At 44.7% G+C, this 17,699-nt stretch overlaps 3 protein-coding genes across 3 annotated transcripts; 1 reads left to right on the top strand and 2 right to left on the bottom strand.

Moving 5' to 3' along the window:
* Nucleotides 1-184: 184 nt before the first annotated feature.
* On the bottom strand, nt 185-17,072 carry LOC137872234 (uncharacterized). Its single transcript, XM_068710373.1, has 11 exons — nt 16,746-17,072; nt 15,070-15,897; nt 9,485-9,898; nt 9,012-9,423; nt 8,650-8,901; nt 8,217-8,489; nt 7,998-8,123; nt 6,890-7,095; nt 5,646-5,897; nt 3,796-4,870; nt 185-1,627 (listed from the first exon to the last, which is right to left on the bottom strand). The coding sequence occupies exons 1-11, from the start codon at nt 16,942-16,944 to the stop codon at nt 1,327-1,329; spliced, it is 4,338 nt and encodes a 1,445-aa protein (XP_068566474.1). The 5' UTR covers nt 16,945-17,072; the 3' UTR covers nt 185-1,326.
* LOC137872228 (protein inturned-like) lies at nt 6,383-10,342 on the top strand. Its single transcript, XM_068710367.1, has 2 exons — nt 6,383-6,471; nt 7,731-10,342. The coding sequence occupies exon 2, from the start codon at nt 7,881-7,883 to the stop codon at nt 9,903-9,905; it is 2,025 nt and encodes a 674-aa protein (XP_068566468.1). The 5' UTR covers nt 6,383-6,471; nt 7,731-7,880; the 3' UTR covers nt 9,906-10,342.
* Nucleotides 10,594-13,160, bottom strand: LOC137872230 (uncharacterized). Its single transcript, XM_068710368.1, has 3 exons — nt 12,834-13,160; nt 11,932-12,168; nt 10,594-11,433 (listed from the first exon to the last, which is right to left on the bottom strand). Exons 1-3 carry the CDS (start codon nt 13,030-13,032, stop codon nt 10,769-10,771), a joined length of 1,101 nt encoding a protein of 366 aa, XP_068566469.1. The 5' UTR covers nt 13,033-13,160; the 3' UTR covers nt 10,594-10,768.
* Nucleotides 17,073-17,699: the final 627 nt, after the last annotated feature.

The following is a 17,699-nucleotide window of genomic DNA, read 5'->3' as shown; positions in this document are numbered from 1 at the left end:
ACAGAGATATGTGAAAGAAAGTAAAGAGCTCTCACTATGTCACGTTTCCAGGTGATGAAATTACCTATCGGGGAAAAAAAGGAGTTTGGAAAACACAACGGGTACATTTATTTTTACTGATCAGGAAGTGACTCCTCTTCAAAATAGACGATCTTTAATTGAAAAAACAATATCACCCCCTGCTGGAGAGACTTAGTCCTACAGCTCTTTTTTTTTTACAAAAATGTACTCGGAAATGAAGTACATTTACTCAAGTTGAGTATTTCTATTGCTTTACACTTCTACTGCAACATTTCAGAGGGAAATATACTTTCACTTCACTGCATTTATCTGAAAACTGAAGTTAGTTACTTTAAAGTTAATTTATTGTTAGATTTTACACTACATTTGGAATATTTTCTCTGCTTTACCTGGACAAACAAACAAAACATGTGATTAAGTACAAGCGTCAGTAATTATATTTATAAAGTATAGGTTATAATATCACTCTCTGAAAGGGACCAGTCAGCTAAGAAAGTACTTTTGCTTTGATACTTTAAGTATAGTTTGCTGTTTATACTTTTAATGACATAAAATATTGATTATAAGACTTTATTTAGTCAAACACATAAATGTAATGTGACGTTTGAGAATCTAGACATGAAGTGTGTTTCAGGTCTCTGTGGCTCATTTCAGTGGAAGATAAGATGTCTGTAATATCTGTCAACATGATATTTGTTTGGATGCAGAGGAAACAAGGATGTACCCAAACTAAATTTAAGGAACTAAATTTAACCAAACGTGTATTTCATGAACAGAGAAGTGCAAGATAACCATGAGCAGTAACAGGAATAAAAACAGGAACAATTCAAAGTGGTCAGAGGATGAAATTTTGCTCTTTTTTTTTAAAGCACAATCAATTCAATAAAACACCTCAAGAACCAACACAATGCAGAGCTCAAGGAGTTCAGACAGTGGGGACACCCAAGACCCCAAGTGTCAAAATAACAGATTCTATAGAGTCACTAAGAGTACTTTGCTCTTAGTGACAACAGTATACAGTATTGTCTTGGTGTTCTGGAGCTGAAGTATGAGATTATTTTCCTCAGCGTTCAACTATTCTTTATGTACTTCATCCCAATAAAGAAAACTGTATCTCTCTCTCTCTCTCTCTCTCACACACACACACACACACACACACACACACACACACACACAAAATAATTGTTGGAAATGTTAATCGTGTATCTTGTTCAGCCTCTATTGGTTCCAGACCTCTGAATCACAGCCTACATTTTAGATTACAATACTTAGAAACAAAAGAACAAAGCAAATTCAGTCTGACGATCACGTCAACCAAACCGCCTCTGGCATCGCGGCCTCGTGGATCCTCTCGTGCTCTCGCAGCTTTGAAGCCGCGTGGAACGTTTTGCCGCAAACCGAACAGCAGAACGACGTCCTCCCCCTCCGGAGTCCCTTCTTGCCGCAGATTTTGAGATGATTGCTGCGGGCGACCATTTTGCCGCACGACCTGCAAAAATACGGCTTCTCCCCGGTGTGCATCCGCAGGTGCACGTTGAGATTGGAGCTCTGAGTGAAGGATCGCGTGCAGAAGGAACACCTGTACGGCTTCTCGCCCGTGTGGATTCTCAGGTGCGCCACCAGGTGGGCCCTGCAGGCGAACTGTTTGTCGCATTCGGAGCACTTGAAGGCCTTCGCGTTGGCGTGGATCTTGTCGATGTGTGCGATCAGATCAGAGTCCCCGTCGAACCACATGTGGCAGAACTGGCACCACTTTTTGTCCATCTGGGCTTGTTCACTGCGACTCGCACCACGGGAAGAGGAACCTGAGCCTGAGCTCCCGTTCCATTCTTCATCCTCGTTCACCGTCACAGTTGTGGTGTTGAAAGATGAGAACAGCTGGAAGTCCGTCTGAGCATCGGATTCAGGATGTCTGACTTCTAAATCCTCGTAAGAATCCTCCTGAAAGTCTGGAATGATGAAGTCTTTGTCGATTCTTTCGCTCGCGCTCACAGGTTCGGCCGTGGAAGACGGTGGGAGCAGCTCACAGTTGGTGTCTGGTTCTGATTTGGGAAGTCTGACCTCAGCCTCGTCTAGTCTGATGCACCGATCCACCTGCTCCTCTTTGACCCGCCGAGAGTCACAGGCCTCGTCGTCCTCCACATCGGTAAACCGGTCTGGAGGAGCATGCGAAGGCAAAATCTCCTCAGAGACCGACTGGGTGTCTAAAATACAGAGAAGACACGTGTTAACATGTCTTACAGAAAGAAAGCATTCTCCTTCTTCATTACAACCTGGTGGTTAAATAGACTTTTTTGCAGAATCACATAGAAAGAAATTAATTTTGCATCTCTCATAATGTACTTACACAGAAATAGAAATAACAGCGAGGGACAAGGATAACAAAGCTGGACAGGTTGCATGTAATGGTCCTACGTAAAATAGTGAGAATTGATGAACGCTCTAAGCCCTAAATAAGTAAAGAACAGGTGTGTTCATACTGAGATCATGTGACACTTAGCTTTACACACAGGTGGACTTCACTTAACTAATTATGAGACTTCTGAAGGTAATTTGGAAGCACCAGATCTTATTCAAGGGCTCCATAGCAAAGAGGGTGAATTAATCAAAAAAATATATATTATTTTTTTCACTTAACCAATTTTGACTTTTGTTTTCGAAATAAAAAGCCATTAAATGTCAGGTTGCAACCGGCTAACGTTCCACTAACGGTTACACGTTACCTGCTCTGAGTAAAATGACTTCCGGCTTTAAAACGGTCAGCTGCTCGATCTGCTGCTTCAGCTGGAGGATTTCTCTCTTGGAGCGGACAGCTCCTTCCTCGTACTCCTCTATCGTCTTCTCAACGAGTCCAAAGATCTCCTCCACGGCCGCTTCCAGTCGCTCGGTGACCCGCAGTCTGAGCAGCCGCGTGCCGGACATGGCGGAAGGTTTAACCGGCTTATAAAGTTACCGGTGAATGTGGAGGACGAGACACACGCTTTACAATAATAGGAAATAAACTCCACGGGAACTTAAAGTCGTTTTTTTACGTTCGTTAATACTTCCGGTTCAACGTCATGACGCACAGGGGGGATTCTCAACAGCGCCCCCTGCCGGCCTGGATGGCTCTGTTTTCAGGCTGCTGTTCAAAAAAAGAAGAAAATGACTTATCTTACTCTATTTAAAAAGTATGAAAGAAGAACTTGTATGTTTTATTGTCATTTACAACAAAACAATTCATATTTGAATGTGAACAATGGAAATACAACTCGTTTCAGAACAAACTCAACATTTTGAACAACTTTGAAGGTTTGAACTTGTTATAACTTAAAAATCACTCAAAACAATACTTAAGTAGCTACCAGGTCAAAACAGAACAAATACCAATCAAACAAATTTAATTCACAGCTAACTTCTGAAGGCACGACCCGTCACGTGTCACTGCAGTGATGTTGAAGCCAAGCAAGTTAATTTGCTTCTCCACCATAAATAAAAGTAAAGAAAGAAATAACTCCAGATGAAGCAGTCAAATCATAACTGACGCAATCCAACATTTGAATAGTTTCCTCAAAAACTGGTGAATATAGTTTCTTACTCAGCTCAAACTTAATCAAAGATGACAACAGTTCAACAAATGTAATGCCTTAGAAACTGATTTGCCCATTTTCTATAAAATATTTGGTGTCTCATTCTGACGTTTTCTCCTCTTTTAACTGCTGTACTACAACCACAAGTCGTGCAGCGAGGTTGTTGGCGGTGCCGTCGTTGCCGTCTTGCGTCCCTGTGCAGCACTTGGTGTGCCGGACCCGGCTACTTCCGCTGGTGAACCCTTTGCCACATTTCTCACAAGGGTACGGTTTCTCTCCGGTGTGCTCCCTCATGTGAACGATGCACGTCGCGCGCCGAGTGAATCGTTTGCCGCAGAAGTCGCAAGCGAAGGGTTTCACTCCGCTGTGAACTCCGGCGTGTTGGACGAGCTGGTGCTCTCGCTTGAACGCCAGGTTGCACACGGAGCATTTGAAGGCCTTCCCTTTTTTGGGAAGCTTGCCCCTGTTCCTGATCTTCGGCGTGGCTGTGCAACATTTGACGTGCCTGTTTCTGGAGAAGAATTTCCCGCAATTTTTACAGAAATACGGCTTCTCTCCCATGTGCTGTCTCATGTGAGCGACTCGGCTACAGTTCTGAGTGAACGCTTTGCCGCAGAAGTCGCAGCTGAAGGGTTTTTCGCCCGTGTGAGTTCTCTCGTGCCGAACGAGCTTCTGCTTGTGTTTGAATTCCTTGTTGCATTCAAAGCACTTTAACAAGTCCCCTACGGTCCTCTTTTCCAATTTGATTTTGGGCTGATCAGTATGGTGCTTCATGTGGACATTACGACCCGAGCTCTGAGTGAATGTTTTGTCACAGTAGTCACAGCTGAAGGGCTTTTCACCGGTGTGAATCCTTGCGTGTATGACCATCCGGTACCTTTGTTCAAACTCCTTCTTGCACTGCAGACATTTAAAGGCTTTGTGGCCTTTGTGACTCATGGCTACGTGTTTGATAAGAAAAGAGTCCTTCGTGAAATTTCTACCGCAAAAACGGCAAGACTTGTCTCCTCTCGGAGGCTGCTCCAGAGCGGCGCTCCGACTCTGACGATGCGACAAAGAATCATCTATTCCGGTCCATTCGACGTCGATGGAAGGCGGGAGCAGCTCATAGTTGGCGTCTGGGTCTGAATCAGGATGTCCGACTTTATCCTCGTTGGAAGCATTGGCCTCTATGTCTGGACTGATGCACCTCTCCTCCTGCTCCTCTTTGATCTGGGTCTTGATTTCCTCCACATTCTTAAGACGGTCTGGCTGCTGTGAAGGAAACATCTCCTCGGTGTCTAAAAAACAAACAAACAGAAGACACATTATATAATCTGTTAAATAACCCATTGATATCTTACACAAATATATTTGTACACGTGAAAGTAAAAGGTGTGTTTCAGAGCTGAAGGTTGAGGATTAACTTTGTTTTTAAAGCCATCACAAGCTTTATTTGTGTTAATAAATGAATGCATGACTAAATATACAGTAATATACATTATTCTGAAATGAGACATTTTGCATAATGAGTACTTTTCACTTTGGTGCTTTCAGTATAATTTGACGCTCATACTTTTAAGACTTTGAATGCATGACTTTTACTTGTAACAGCATTTCATAATACTGTTGTATTGCTACGTTAAGGAGCTACATACGAGATTCAGAGGATATACATTGCCTCTCAAAATGGAGACTGTGTAGCAGGCAGCTAGAAGCTAGCGGTGTGAACGGTTCTAACAGCGCAAACAATGGCAACAGTGCTAACAGCGCAAACAATGGCAACAGTGCTAACAGCGCAAACAATGGCAACAGTTCTAACAGCGCAAACAATGGCAACAGTGCTAACAGCGCATACAATGGCAACAGTGCTAACGGCACAAACAATGGCAACAGTGCTAACGGCGCAAACAATGGCAACAGTGCTAACAGTGACTCGTAGGATGATTACTATCTACTGACTAACAATTCTAGCTCCTGTGTTTACTAATATGAACAGCTGACAGAAACTGAACCTGCAGCAATTTGTGGCCTATTAATTAATTACGTCATTTGTTCATCATACACGACACAAACCTGCTCTGAGTGACGTTACTCCATCTTTTAAAATGGCCAACGGCTCGATGTGCCGTTTCAGACGGTTGATTTCTCTCTTGACTGCAGTGTTGTTGACAGCCTCCGTGCATCTAGAGATGCTCACGTCCACCGGCTCCTCTTTGAGCAGTGGGGGCTCCTGGATCTTTGCTTCCTCCACAATGGGAACCTCTTCCACCATAATCCCATATTGCTGCAACGACAGAGGCAGTCCCTCAAAGACTGGCTGGGGGTCTAAAAGGACAGAGAGGACACATGTTATACACATATATATACACATATATATATACATATATATATACATATATATATATATATATATATATATATATATATATATATATATATAGCCTGTTATATTAGCGCATGTCCTGTTGAAACAGAGGAGACACGTGAGGTGAGGCAGCGACGAGCTGTGCCTCAAACTGGGTTGAGCGCGTGTCTTTAGCTTTCTCATTGTTTGTCACCACTGTAATATCTGTAGACACTTTTATTATATGTCCTTTCTTTACATAGAATAGGTAATGTATTTCACGTATGTGTAGAACATATTTAGTGTTGCTGATCTGACATTAAACCGCAGTAAAAAAGCACAGAAGGGCAAACAGTACCTCTGCCTCACTGAAGAGGGCGCGCAAGAGCCCACTAGTCAGGTTCATGCTTGTTCTGTCGTTGCTCTTCTTCTACACTTTTCTTCTTCTTCTATTTTGCTTTGACCACAAAAATGTAAGATTCTATATCCAAGCTTAAAAATGTCTCAAAAAACAGGGGACTATGAACAAATCAACAGAAATTCAACGTCGGACAGGTAAAGTAACCTTTTATGTGTTTGTTGTTCTCTTTATACATCCGTGGTTGTTACACCCGCGGAATCTCACGATTTTCGCGGGTGGTGCCGGCGAGCGCTCCGCTTCTGAAACGCTCCCGGTGGGGGCAGGGTCGTGGCGCACACGCTCCCGGTAGAAACAAATATGTGCCTTACCTATGTGTGTGTAAATAATGCCGATATGAAAAACAACCAGTAGTCAATGTGCAAGCTGCCAATTGAATGGTGATTTAAGCTTCTCTATTGGGTTCATATATTTGTAAATCTGACTTACGTAGTGTCAGTGCCTCACCAGCCACGAACCTCACCGCACGTCTCTGAGATATATATATATATCAACGTATGTATCCAAGCTGTACAACGCTCAACGGTTAACAACCGACTAACGGTTACACGTTACCTGCTTTGTTTAAAATGACTTCCGGCTTTAAAACGGTCAGCTGCTTGATCTGCTGCTTCAGCTGGAGGATTTCTCTCTTGGAGCGGACAGCTCCTTCTTCGTACTCCTCTATCGTCTTCTCAACGAGTCCAAAGATCTCCTCCACGGCCGCTTCCAGTCGCTCGTTGACCCGCAGTCTGAGCAGCCGCGTACCGGACATGGCGGAGCTTTAACCGGCTTATAAAGTTACCGGTGAATGTGGAGGACGAGACACACACACACTCACTTTAAAAAATAAGAAATTTCCTCCGGAACTGAAAGCCGTAACAAATATCTGTAACTCTTTAGCGGCAACCGTTGGACTACGGCATTCATCTTATTATTTTTTACGTTAGTTAACACTTCCGGGTTCAACGTCATGACGCACAGGGCTCACGAGCGCCCACTTCCGCCCAGGATGGCTCCGTTTTTCTGCTGCTATGCAAAACAAAAAAGACTCGTCTTACTACAATGAGTATACTGCTTGGTTTCTTCATAAAGGTTGTTACTTATGTAAGCTATTATGTTGAGTTACGTTAAGAGCTCCCTAGGAAGCAGTGTTCCAGTGTATGTGTCTGGGGCTTTTATTGTGAAGGATGAAACGGAAAGAGGAAGAGAGGAAAAAGGTTCTTGTGAAGTGTGTGAAAGGAGAAAAAAAGTTGCTGCCACCTTGGTGCAGGACTACGCAGCCCCGTGTTTATTATTTTATTACTATTATAAAGTATTGGCGCAACATAACCCTCGGCTACACATGTAAGCTATGATGTTGAGTTACCCTAAGAGCTCTCTAGGAAGCAGTGTTCAAGTGTGCTGTATCTTGCAGGTTCCTCAACACCTCTGACAGTGGAGGCCTGCTTGGAAGCTCTGCTGAGGCTGGGACAGGGATGACGCTGCACTGGAGGAGAGACCGACTGTTCACGGACTAATACCCAACAGCCCGGGCCATCAAATCTGATAGGTTGCTTGTGGGCTGATGTTGGAGACGACGGTGGCTCAGGGGGACGGCAGCAGTGGTGAGCAACCGCTGTGTGGAGAGGACACCGCCGGACTTGAGATGTCCACAGCGCACATCCCGCACGTTGTCATGTACCTCTCACTTAAACTGGACTCGGCATCGCCGCAGGAAGAGGAGGAGATCTTGTACCGGTACCCCGTGTCTGAGGCATCCGGCCAGCTGAAAGGAGTGAGGGGCATCTTCCTCACGTTGTGTGACATGCTGGAGAACGTCACAGGAGGGCGAATACTCAGTTCTTCTCTCCTGCTTGGGAAACAGCTGGTTCACGTGGGCTACTGGAAGGAAAGCAGCAACCTGTTGGTCATCGGTCTTCCCGCTGAGAGGGTCCCACTGCTGCATTTGCAGACGGTGGTGGGAGACTTGGTCCGGACTCTAAAAGTCATGTACGGCTCCTTAGACAGTGCGTTCTGCAAAGTGGACCACGCGCCCAGGTTGGACCACTTCTTCTGCCTGTTCTTCCGGCAGCTCATCCAGCCGTCTCGCTTGAGGGACGGCTCCTCGCCGCCGACCCCCGATGTCTCGGGGACCCTTTTTCTTGACGGACTGCCGGCGGTCCGATGGCTGACACTGCCTCCGGAAATCAAGATGGAGGTGGATACTGTTCTCTCTGATTTCGAGTCTTCTGATTTTGGAGCAATGTCCGAGGACTTTTTTGGCCTGAGGCGTCTGTATGTAATTCTTGGCTCCTGTTTGTTCTACAAGTCCTACCTGATTGCCAACCACCTGCCTAAAGAGGACCTGCTGGACGTGTGCCTGTACTGCCAGCACTACGGCCTGCTGCCGCTGGCGTCTGAGCCGCGGGTGGGTCAGCTGGTCATCTGGAGGGAGGTGTTTCCCCAGCAGAGAGCTAGCAGCAGCAGCACAGTGCCGGGCTACAGCCAGCCTACAGGACGTCACTTCCTCCTTATAGTGGGATTGAGGCGCTTCATGCAGTGTGTGCTGTTGGAGGCGGGTGGCTGTGCTACTCCAGCTTTGGGCTCTACAGGACCCGATTGTGTTTACGTAGATCAGGTGAAGGCCACCCTGCTGCAACTGGAGGTGTTGGAAGCAGGTATGGAGGAGCGTCTCCACGCTCCGCCTGCTCCCTGCCTGTCCTGCGCCGACTGGTTCCTCCCTGCTGCCACGGCCCGCGACCGCCAGGACAGCCTGGCCTCGTCCTCCCCCGTCTTCAGCAAGCTAGCAGGGGCTGTCAAAGGCTCCTCCTCCGGGTCCAGAGGCCGTAGCCTGTTTGGGGCCAAGGCCCGGAGGTCCAGCCCCCAGAGGAGCCTGTCTGACAGTGGGAGCGAGGGACAGATGGATGCTGGGTCGGGGTCTGTTTCATCAATGGCTCCGGGCCTCAGTCCACATTCCACCCCAGACTCGGGGAGGAAGCTGGGGGGGCGTCGGGACTCGCTGGGATCTGGAGGGTCTGATGGGAGCGGAGGCAGCGGAGGTCTCTTCAAGATTCCCAGAATGAAGCACCCAAACCCTTTCTTCTTAGGCACCCTGAAGAAGACCCTGACTGAAAGGGAGACAGAGGAGATGTACAGCACCATGAAACTGACTTCAGGTGCAGAGAACACCTTGTTCCACTATGTCCTGATGGAAACAGTTCAGGGGATCTTCATCGCTCCGACTCACAGAGAGGTGGCTCAGCTCAGCGGCTCCATCCACCCGCAGCTCATCCGCAACTTCCACCACTGCTGCCTCTCCATACGGGCCGCATTCCAGCAGAGCCTGCCAGCCAGGGGCCGTCGGGCTGTAGACCGGCCTCAGGGCGGCGGTTGGGGTCTGGGTCCCGTGAAGGAACACGGGGTCCTGTTTCAGTGTAAACCGGAGAACTGGACCGACCAGAGGAAGCCTGCTCCCACCGTGACGTACTGGGTCATAGGACGGATGCTGCTGGAGCCGGTACCTCAGGAGTTCTACGTGTGTTTCCATGACTCGGTGGCAGAGGTTCCCGTAGAGATGGCCTTCAGACTGTCCTTCGGCCTGGCCTTGTGATTACCACATCCGTGACAATGAACTCTCTCGACGCGTCACTGAGTTGCGAGTGATAAATGTGTGAGTGTGTCTGTTTGCATGCTTTATATGGATGGTGTGTTTAAACACTGCGGGGTGCTCGGCTGTGTCTGGTGTCTATTGGGATGAGTGGGGCATGTTTTCTGGAGTTATGAAGACATTTTACTGGGGTTGGAAAATGAGTTTGTTGCATTTAGAATGTTTAACGGGGACGTTTCTTTATGGAGGGGAGCTATGTAAGCTGCTACTTTTAAGAGCTCTCAAGGAAGCAGCGTTCCAGTGTCTGGGGCTTTTATTGTGAAGGATGAAATGGAAGGAGGAAAATAAAAAGGTTCTTGTGAAGTGTGTGAAAAGAGAATAAAGTTGCTGCCACCTTGGTGCAGGACTATGGAGCCCCGTGTTTATTATTTTATTATAAAGTATAGGCGCAACATAACCCTCGACTACACATTTAATTTATGGTTTATTTGACTCGGTACGTAGAAAAATAAACTGAAAATAACTTCCAATGTTGAACAACTTTAAACTTATAAAAACACTAAAATGATAGTAAAGTAGATTTTAATAACGTCTTTGCTCTTCGTGAGATAAACACACATTACATTCACATCTAACTTCTGAAGACACTCAACCATCTGAAACTACAACCATGTTAAAACCAAACCGTTTATTTGCTTCTCCAAATATGAAAAAAAAGAAACACTCCAGATGAAAAATCATAACTGAAACTGTCCAATATTTCAACTGATGAATATAGTTTCTTGTTCAGCAAAAATAAATAAAAAAAACAAAAAAAAAACCAGACTGTAGCTGAACCATTCCTGAATACTGGGGATGTTTCTCTCTCACAGCTTCAGCTTCGCACATTTCCTTTGTTTCCCTACGCACAGTAAAAAATGACTGCGACTGCGAAATCTCTTTCTACATTTATTACAGAAGTACGACTCCTCTTCGGTGTGCCGCCTCATGTGAGTGACACGATTGCAGTTCTGAGCGAATGCCTTGGCGCAGTAGTCGCACCTGAAGGGCTTCTCCCCCGTGTGGATCCTCGTGTGCTGAATTAGTACGAACCTCTGGTCAAACTCCTTCTTGCACTCCGGGCATTTGAAGGCTTTGTGGCCTTTGTGACTCATGGCGACGTGTCTGATAAGAAAAGAGTCCTTCTCAAAACTCTCGCCGCAAAAACGACAGGACTTGTCCTTCCTCCGATGCTGCTCCAGTCCCTCAAAGACATGGACTCTGCGACCCCGACGGGACGAAGATGAACCGCCTCCTTCGTTCCATTCGTCGCCGATGCCTTTGCTCGCGGTCTCGGCCGTGGAAGGCGGGAGAAGCTCACAGTTGGCGTCCGGTTCTGAATCGGGATGTCCGACTTCATCCTCGTTGGAAGTATCCGCCTCCGTGTCTGGACTGATGCACCTCTCCTCCTGCTCCTCTTTGATCTGGGTCTTGATTTCCTCCACATTCTTAAGACGGTCTGGCTGCTGTGAAGGAAACATCTCCTCGGTGTCTAAAAAACAAACAGAGAAGACACATTATATAATCTGTTAAATAACCCATTGATATCTTACACAAATATATTTGAACACGTGAAAGTGAAAAGGTGTGTTTCAGAGCTGAAGGTTGATGATTAACTTTGTTTTTAAAGCCATCACAAGCTTTATTTGTGTTCATGAAGCTGCAGGATTTCCTCCAGCGACTAAAATCAAACAGAAGAAATGTGTGTTTGTAAGTACGATATTTCAGGTACTTGAGTATTCCTATTTCATGCTACTTTACACTTACATCTTAGAGGAAATACTTGGACTTGTTACTGCATTTGACAGATTTAGTTACTGGTTAGAATAAAATACGCTGCTCTACTTGTACTTTATGTATATTTATACGTTTTCCACCAATCTAAAGATATCTTTTAGGCGTCTCAGAATGCTAAATATCTACTTCTAGCTCCTGTATCTGTGAACCTCTCCTTCATTCATTCATTCATCCATTCATTCATGACACAAACCTGTTTTGAATGACGTCACTTCAGCTTTTAAAACGGCCAGCAGCTCGATTTCTTTCTTGACCTCAGCGTTGTTGGAAGCATCAGCCTCCATGTCTGGACTCGTGCACTTCTCCACCTGCTCCACTTTGACCCGTGCGTGATCCTGGATCTCCATCTCTTCCGGAACGGGAACCTCGTCCACCTTAATCTCACATCGCTTCAACGACAGACGCCGTTTCTTCGAGACCAGCTGAGTGTCTAAAAGGACGGAGAGGATGTTAAATAAGCTAGTTATATATATTTGTATTGTTTTACAACTGATGACTGTAAATTTAAATAGAACGGACTCTGTTTCTTTGGAGCACAACACTATTGTTTTTGCTCCTTGTTTCTTTTCCACTAAAAAGAGATCCAAGACTTATTTCTCTCAATTTTAATGCACAAATGTGTTAAAATACTTCTAAGTGAGCACAACATTTTTTTTGTTTTCTGTCATCCTAGTCATGTGAAATACTAATGAATGTCTTTTTTTTCACTTGAAGATAGGATTGTAGATTATAGAGTAGCCCGTTATTGTGACCAGCCCAAGGCACACCTGTGCAATAATCACCTTGATATGCCACACCTGTCGGGTGGATGGGTTGTCTTAGCAATGGGCGCAAGTGTTCACAAACACGCGTTGTAATCAATTTTAAAAACAGACAGTTTGAGAGAAATTGGTCTTTTCTGTGCATAGAAACAGCGTTTCAGCGTGTAACCATTAAAAAAAAAAAAATCTATTTTACACATTAGCTTAATATTACACATATAGTGTGTGTTTGATTTTGTATTTTCTTGTGAATATAATAAAAAAAAAAATGAATATGCATCAAAACATTTTCTGTGTGCAACCGGCTAACGTTCCACTAACGGTTACACGTTACCTGCTCTGGGTAAAACGACTTCCGGCTTTAAAACGGTCAGCTGCTCGATCTGCTGCTTCAGCTGGAGGATTTCTCTCTTGGAGCGGACAGCTCCTTCCTCGTACTCCTCTATCGTCTTCTCAACGAGTCCAAAGATCTCCTCCACGGCCGCTTCCAGTCGCTCGGTGACCCGCAGTCTGAGCAGCCGCGTTCCGGACATGATGGAAGGTTTAATCGGCTTATAAAGTTACCGGTGAATGTGGAGGACGAGACACTCTTTGACCGGCGGTTTAAACTGACAGCTCTTTGGCTGAAAAACCGCATGTTCAGCAAAACATAAGCGAACCGACCGTTAGTACTTCCGGTTTAACGTCATGACGCACAGGGTGAATTTTCACCAGCGCGCGCTTCACAATACAAATAAATACAATACAAAAAAGGATTGGTCTAACCTTTATTTTGAAAAAGATAAAGTATGAAATAACATATTGTACGTTTTATTCTCCTTCTTAACGTGATTTTTATTTCATGGACAAACCCTCAGAGACACTGAATGAGAACAATGTGACGATGTGATTAATTTGTAAAACACAAATTATGTTTTACATGCTTTACAAATCTATCAAACATTGATCTGAAGGATACTGTAGCTACCTTAAAGTGTAGTTTAACTAATTCAGGCTAACAAGCAGACATCAGGTTTAACTAATCAATGTTTATTCCCATCCAGCTAATCTGATTCTTTAAAGCAGCTTCAGGGTTGATTTTTAAATCTTGGATGAACTTATTTTAGGCAGTGTACTAAACAATGCACTCTTATTTTGAAATAAATGAGTGAGGAGTGTATTCATGACCAGGCTGAGTGCTGATCGTGTGACTGTGGTTACACCAGGTAGGTGTGTTGAGATCACAAACCCTGCTAGTATCTCTTAAAAGCAGATTTAATTGCATAAACACTGCAGTCAATCATTTCAAATTCCTCATTTTACATCAAATCAAAGGCTTCATTGGTGCTTTTAAAAAAAAGGCACAATGAGCTGGGTTTCCTAAAAACAAAAAGCACAGACTTGGTTGTGTCTGTATCTGCCCTTCATCGTCTTATTTCGTCGTGCTCTGTATGTTTCTTGGCGCCAACTTCTATAAACACACAGCGACCCGGCTGCCATATTGTAAGCAGGCATCCAAGACGACGCTACAAAAATGGCGAAAACAGCGTTGAAAAAAAAAACACACCAAAAAAAAATGACCAACGGAAAGCAGATGGGCCAACTTTATCTGTTTTTTTTGTTTACATGCTTTTATTTTGTATTTTACAAATTATATTTCATCATTTTTTAATTTAATAACTGTCAATAACTTATTCAGCTACATTTCAACTAATTCACAAATACACTGATTTTGTGAGAGATTGTAGTGGAAACAAAAACTCTGCGGCTCTCTCTCTCTCTCTCTCACACACACACACACACACACACACACACACACACACACACACACACACACACACACACACACACACACACACACACACACACACACTAATATTAACACATAAAGGTTTACTAGATTATGATCCATAAATGTGGTCAACACTCGTCTCTCACTCGTTCCCTCTCGGTGTCGTTGTTTCTGTTCTCACTCGTAGCTCTGCTGAAGTCTCTGTCCTACTGGAGAGAGATTATGCTTTTGTTCCTTTACAGTTTATGGTTGTTAACTTGTTGTACAGAACAAAATAAACATTATTAAGAAAAGGAAAGTCCTCCGTTTTGTGTCCGTCCTCCCTAAAGCCGCTAACCGTGACTTCAGATGTCCGCTCCGTAGGGCTGATAACGCCGCTCACTGATCGCTCCATTAACAGCTGCTTCCTCCGCAGACATGCAGACTTTAACTGAACAACAGCTGCTAGTAAAGACAACACGGTCAACAACACCAGTAATCAGCTGTTCATGTTGAATTAACCTGGTAGTCGATCGATAATGAAGACCGTTGTCGTTTGTGAACATCCGGTCACGTGATAGGACCGCGGCGAATCAGGGAAGGACATCGCGTTACGTCGGGTGGGTTGCCATGTTATACATTTTATTTTTCAAAAGCAATTTAATATCATTCAAACGTACTGTTCGGTTCGTAACGCGTACCGAAGCGTGAGCCCCGTACCGAGCGGTTCAACGCGAACACGTGTCTCGTTACACCCCTGATAAGTGTACATTTTACGAACAGTTGGAGCCTCGTTCTGACGTTTCTCTCTCACATCTTTAAGGGGTTTCCTCTTCTAACTCCTGTTCCTGCAGTTTCTCACTCATGTGTCGTTTCCACGACTCGTGGACCTCCATGTGCACCTTCAGGTTCGAATCCGTTTGGAAATAGCGGCCACACGTCGAGCAGTGAAAGTCGCTCGTGCTTTTGTTTTGTGTCCCTCTGCAAAACCTCAGGTGGCTGCTGATGGCAAAACTCTTGCCGCATTTATTGCAAAAATACGGTTTCTCTCCGGTGTGGACCCTCATGTGGACGATACGACTCGAGTTCTGAGCGAATGTTTTGTCACAGTAGTCACAGCTGAAGGGCTTTTCTCCCGTGTGGATCCTCGTGTGCTGAATCACATGGTACCTTTGTTCAAACTCCTTCTTGCACTCCAGGCATCTGAAGGCTTTGTGGCCTTTGTGACTCTTGGCTACGTGTCTGATCATGAAAGAGTCCTTCCTAAAATTCTTGCCACAAAAACGGCAGGACTTGTCTCCTCTCGGAGGCTGCTCCAGTCCCACAAAGACCTCGACGCTGCGACCCTGACGGGACGAAGATGAACCGCCTCTTTCGTTCCATTCGTCGCCGATGCCTTTGCTCGCGGCCTCGGCCGTGGAAGGCGGGAGAAGCTCACAGTTGGCGTCCGGTTCTGAATCGGGATGTCCGACGTCATCCTCGTTGGAAGTATCCGCCTCCGTGTCTGGACTGATGCACCTCTCCACCTGCTCCTCTTTGATCTGTGGGTGCTCCTGGATCGCCGTTTCCTCCAGAACCAGAATCTTTTCCGTCTTAATGTCACGTTGCTGCAACGAACGAGGCGGTTCCTCGGAGACCGTCCCGGAGTCTAGAAGGACAAGGAAGACATACGTTATAACCTGTTAAATAATCCATTCAACTGACAGGTGTGGCGTATCAAGATGCTGATTAAACTGCATGATTATTTCCTCAGGTGGACTGGCCACAATATAAGGCCTCTCATGTGTGATTTTACATTTAATAAAAGACATTAATTAGGATTTCACATGACATGGGCTACAGAAGTACAATACTTTGGACACAGATACCCTAAAGAAACAGTCAGTATCTGGTGTGACCGCCATTTGCCTCATGCAGTGCAGCACATCTCCTTCGCATAGACTTGTGTAATAATCATGCTGTTTAATCAGGTGGATGGTGTTCACAAACATGGATTGTAACCGCCCTAAAGCACACACTGCTTTATGGTCTGTTTGACTCTAAATTGACCATAATGTACTAAATGAACATCATGCTGTATTGAAGAAGACTGTAAACTAGAGATTGAGACCATAAACTCATGTTTACAATGTTTACTGAGGGAATAAATCAAGAGGGAAGTAGAGTCATTTTCTCATAGGCTTCTATACAACCAAAGAAGTCGCCCCCTGATGGACAGTAGAGAGAATGCAAGTAAGACACTTCCGCATTGGCTTCCCTCGGCAGAACCCGGATGTTACTGCCTTATTTGGCCAAAACGTGAAGAAGAAAAATAAATGCACCACAGCCATTACAGTTGAATTCATGTTCTTAATTTTTTATGTTTCTTCAAACGACTTAACGTTATAGCTTAAAATATTTGTCACAAAGTTGTGAACAATATGGGCTGCTGGTCAACGCTCGACGGCTAACGCGACCTAGCAACCGGCTAACGTTCCACTAACGGTTACACGTTACCTGCTCTGAGTAAAATGACTTCCGGCTTTAAAACGGTCAGCTGCTCGATCTGCTGCTTCAGCTGGAGGATTTCTCTCTTGGCGCGGACAGCTCCTTCTTCGTACTCCTCTATCGTCTTCTCAACGAGTCCAAAGATCTCCTCCACGGCCGCTTCCAGTCGCTCGTTGACCCGCAGTCTGAGCAGCCGCGTTCCGGACATGATGGAGCTTTAATCGGCTTATAACGTTACCGGTGAATGTGGAGAACGAGACACACAAACACGCGTTCAAAAGAGGAAATAAACTTAAAGTTCTTCGACAAGAAGCCGCGGAATTGACCGACACAAACGAACCGACCTTTAAATGAATGCTTCCGGGTTTAACGTCATGACGCACAGGATTCATTTTCAACAGCGCCCCCTGTCGGGGGGAAAACGTTTTATTTTCCATCTTTACAATAATTGACGTACGCTATGTAGCCTGTCAACTGTTGATATTAGAAAACAGGAGCTAGAACTTACAGATAGTAGTTGTACTAGTAGTGGTAGTAGTTATAGTTTGTGTAGTAGTAGTAGTAGTAGTTATAGTTTTGTAGTAGTGGTAGTAGTTATATTTTTGTAGTGGTAGTAGTAGTAGTAGTAGTGGTAGTAGTTATAGTTTTTGTAGCAGTAGTAGTGGTAGTAGTTATATTTTTTTTTTGTAGTAGTAGTAGTAGTTATAGTAGGAGTAGTTATAGTTTTGTAGTAGTGGTAGTAGTTATAGTAGTTATAGTTTTTGTAGTAGTAGTTATAGTTTTGTAGAGTAATGGTAGTAGCTATAGTAATTATAGTTTTTGTAGTAGTGGTAGTAGTTATAGTTTTTGTAGTAGTAGTAGTAGTTAGTGTTTGTAGTAGTAGTAGTAATTCCCTGATTAAAAACGTACACACACACACACACACACACACACACACACACACACACACACACACACACACAC

This window comes from Cebidichthys violaceus, unplaced genomic scaffold, assembly GCF_023349555.1.
Source record: "Cebidichthys violaceus isolate CVI_PGR_0920_01 unplaced genomic scaffold, fCebVio1.0.p SCAF_150, whole genome shotgun sequence".
NCBI classification, from domain to species: Eukaryota; Metazoa; Chordata; class Actinopteri; order Perciformes; family Stichaeidae; genus Cebidichthys; species Cebidichthys violaceus.
The sequence above is the reverse complement of the archived record's forward strand: the minus strand, read 5'-3'. Positions and strand labels throughout refer to the sequence as shown.

What these genes read in the sequence shown, in the direction of transcription:
- LOC137872230 (XM_068710368.1), bottom strand. Translation starts at nt 13,032, where the DNA reads ATGTCCGGAACGCGGCTGCTCAGACTGCGGGTCACCGAGCGACTGGAA. An exon ending in AGTCGTTTTACCCAGAGCAG is followed by an intron (nt 12,169 to 12,833) that starts GTAACGTGTAAC and finishes CCGTCCTTTTAG; the next exon opens with ACACTCAGCTGGTCTCGAAG. An exon ending in AGTGACGTCATTCAAAACAG is followed by an intron (nt 11,434 to 11,931) that starts GTTTGTGTCATG and finishes TTTGTTTTTTAG; the next exon opens with ACACCGAGGAGATGTTTCCT.
- LOC137872228 (XM_068710367.1), top strand. Translation starts at nt 7,881, where the DNA reads ATGTTGGAGACGACGGTGGCTCAGGGGGACGGCAGCAGTGGTGAGCAA.
- LOC137872234 (XM_068710373.1), bottom strand. Translation starts at nt 16,944, where the DNA reads ATGTCCGGAACGCGGCTGCTCAGACTGCGGGTCAACGAGCGACTGGAA. An exon ending in AGTCATTTTACTCAGAGCAG is followed by an intron (nt 15,898 to 16,745) that starts GTAACGTGTAAC and finishes TTGTCCTTCTAG; the next exon opens with ACTCCGGGACGGTCTCCGAG. An exon ending in GGAAGACCGATGACCAACAG is followed by an intron (nt 8,124 to 8,216) that starts GTTGCTGCTTTC and finishes GACGTTCTCCAG; the next exon opens with CATGTCACACAACGTGAGGA.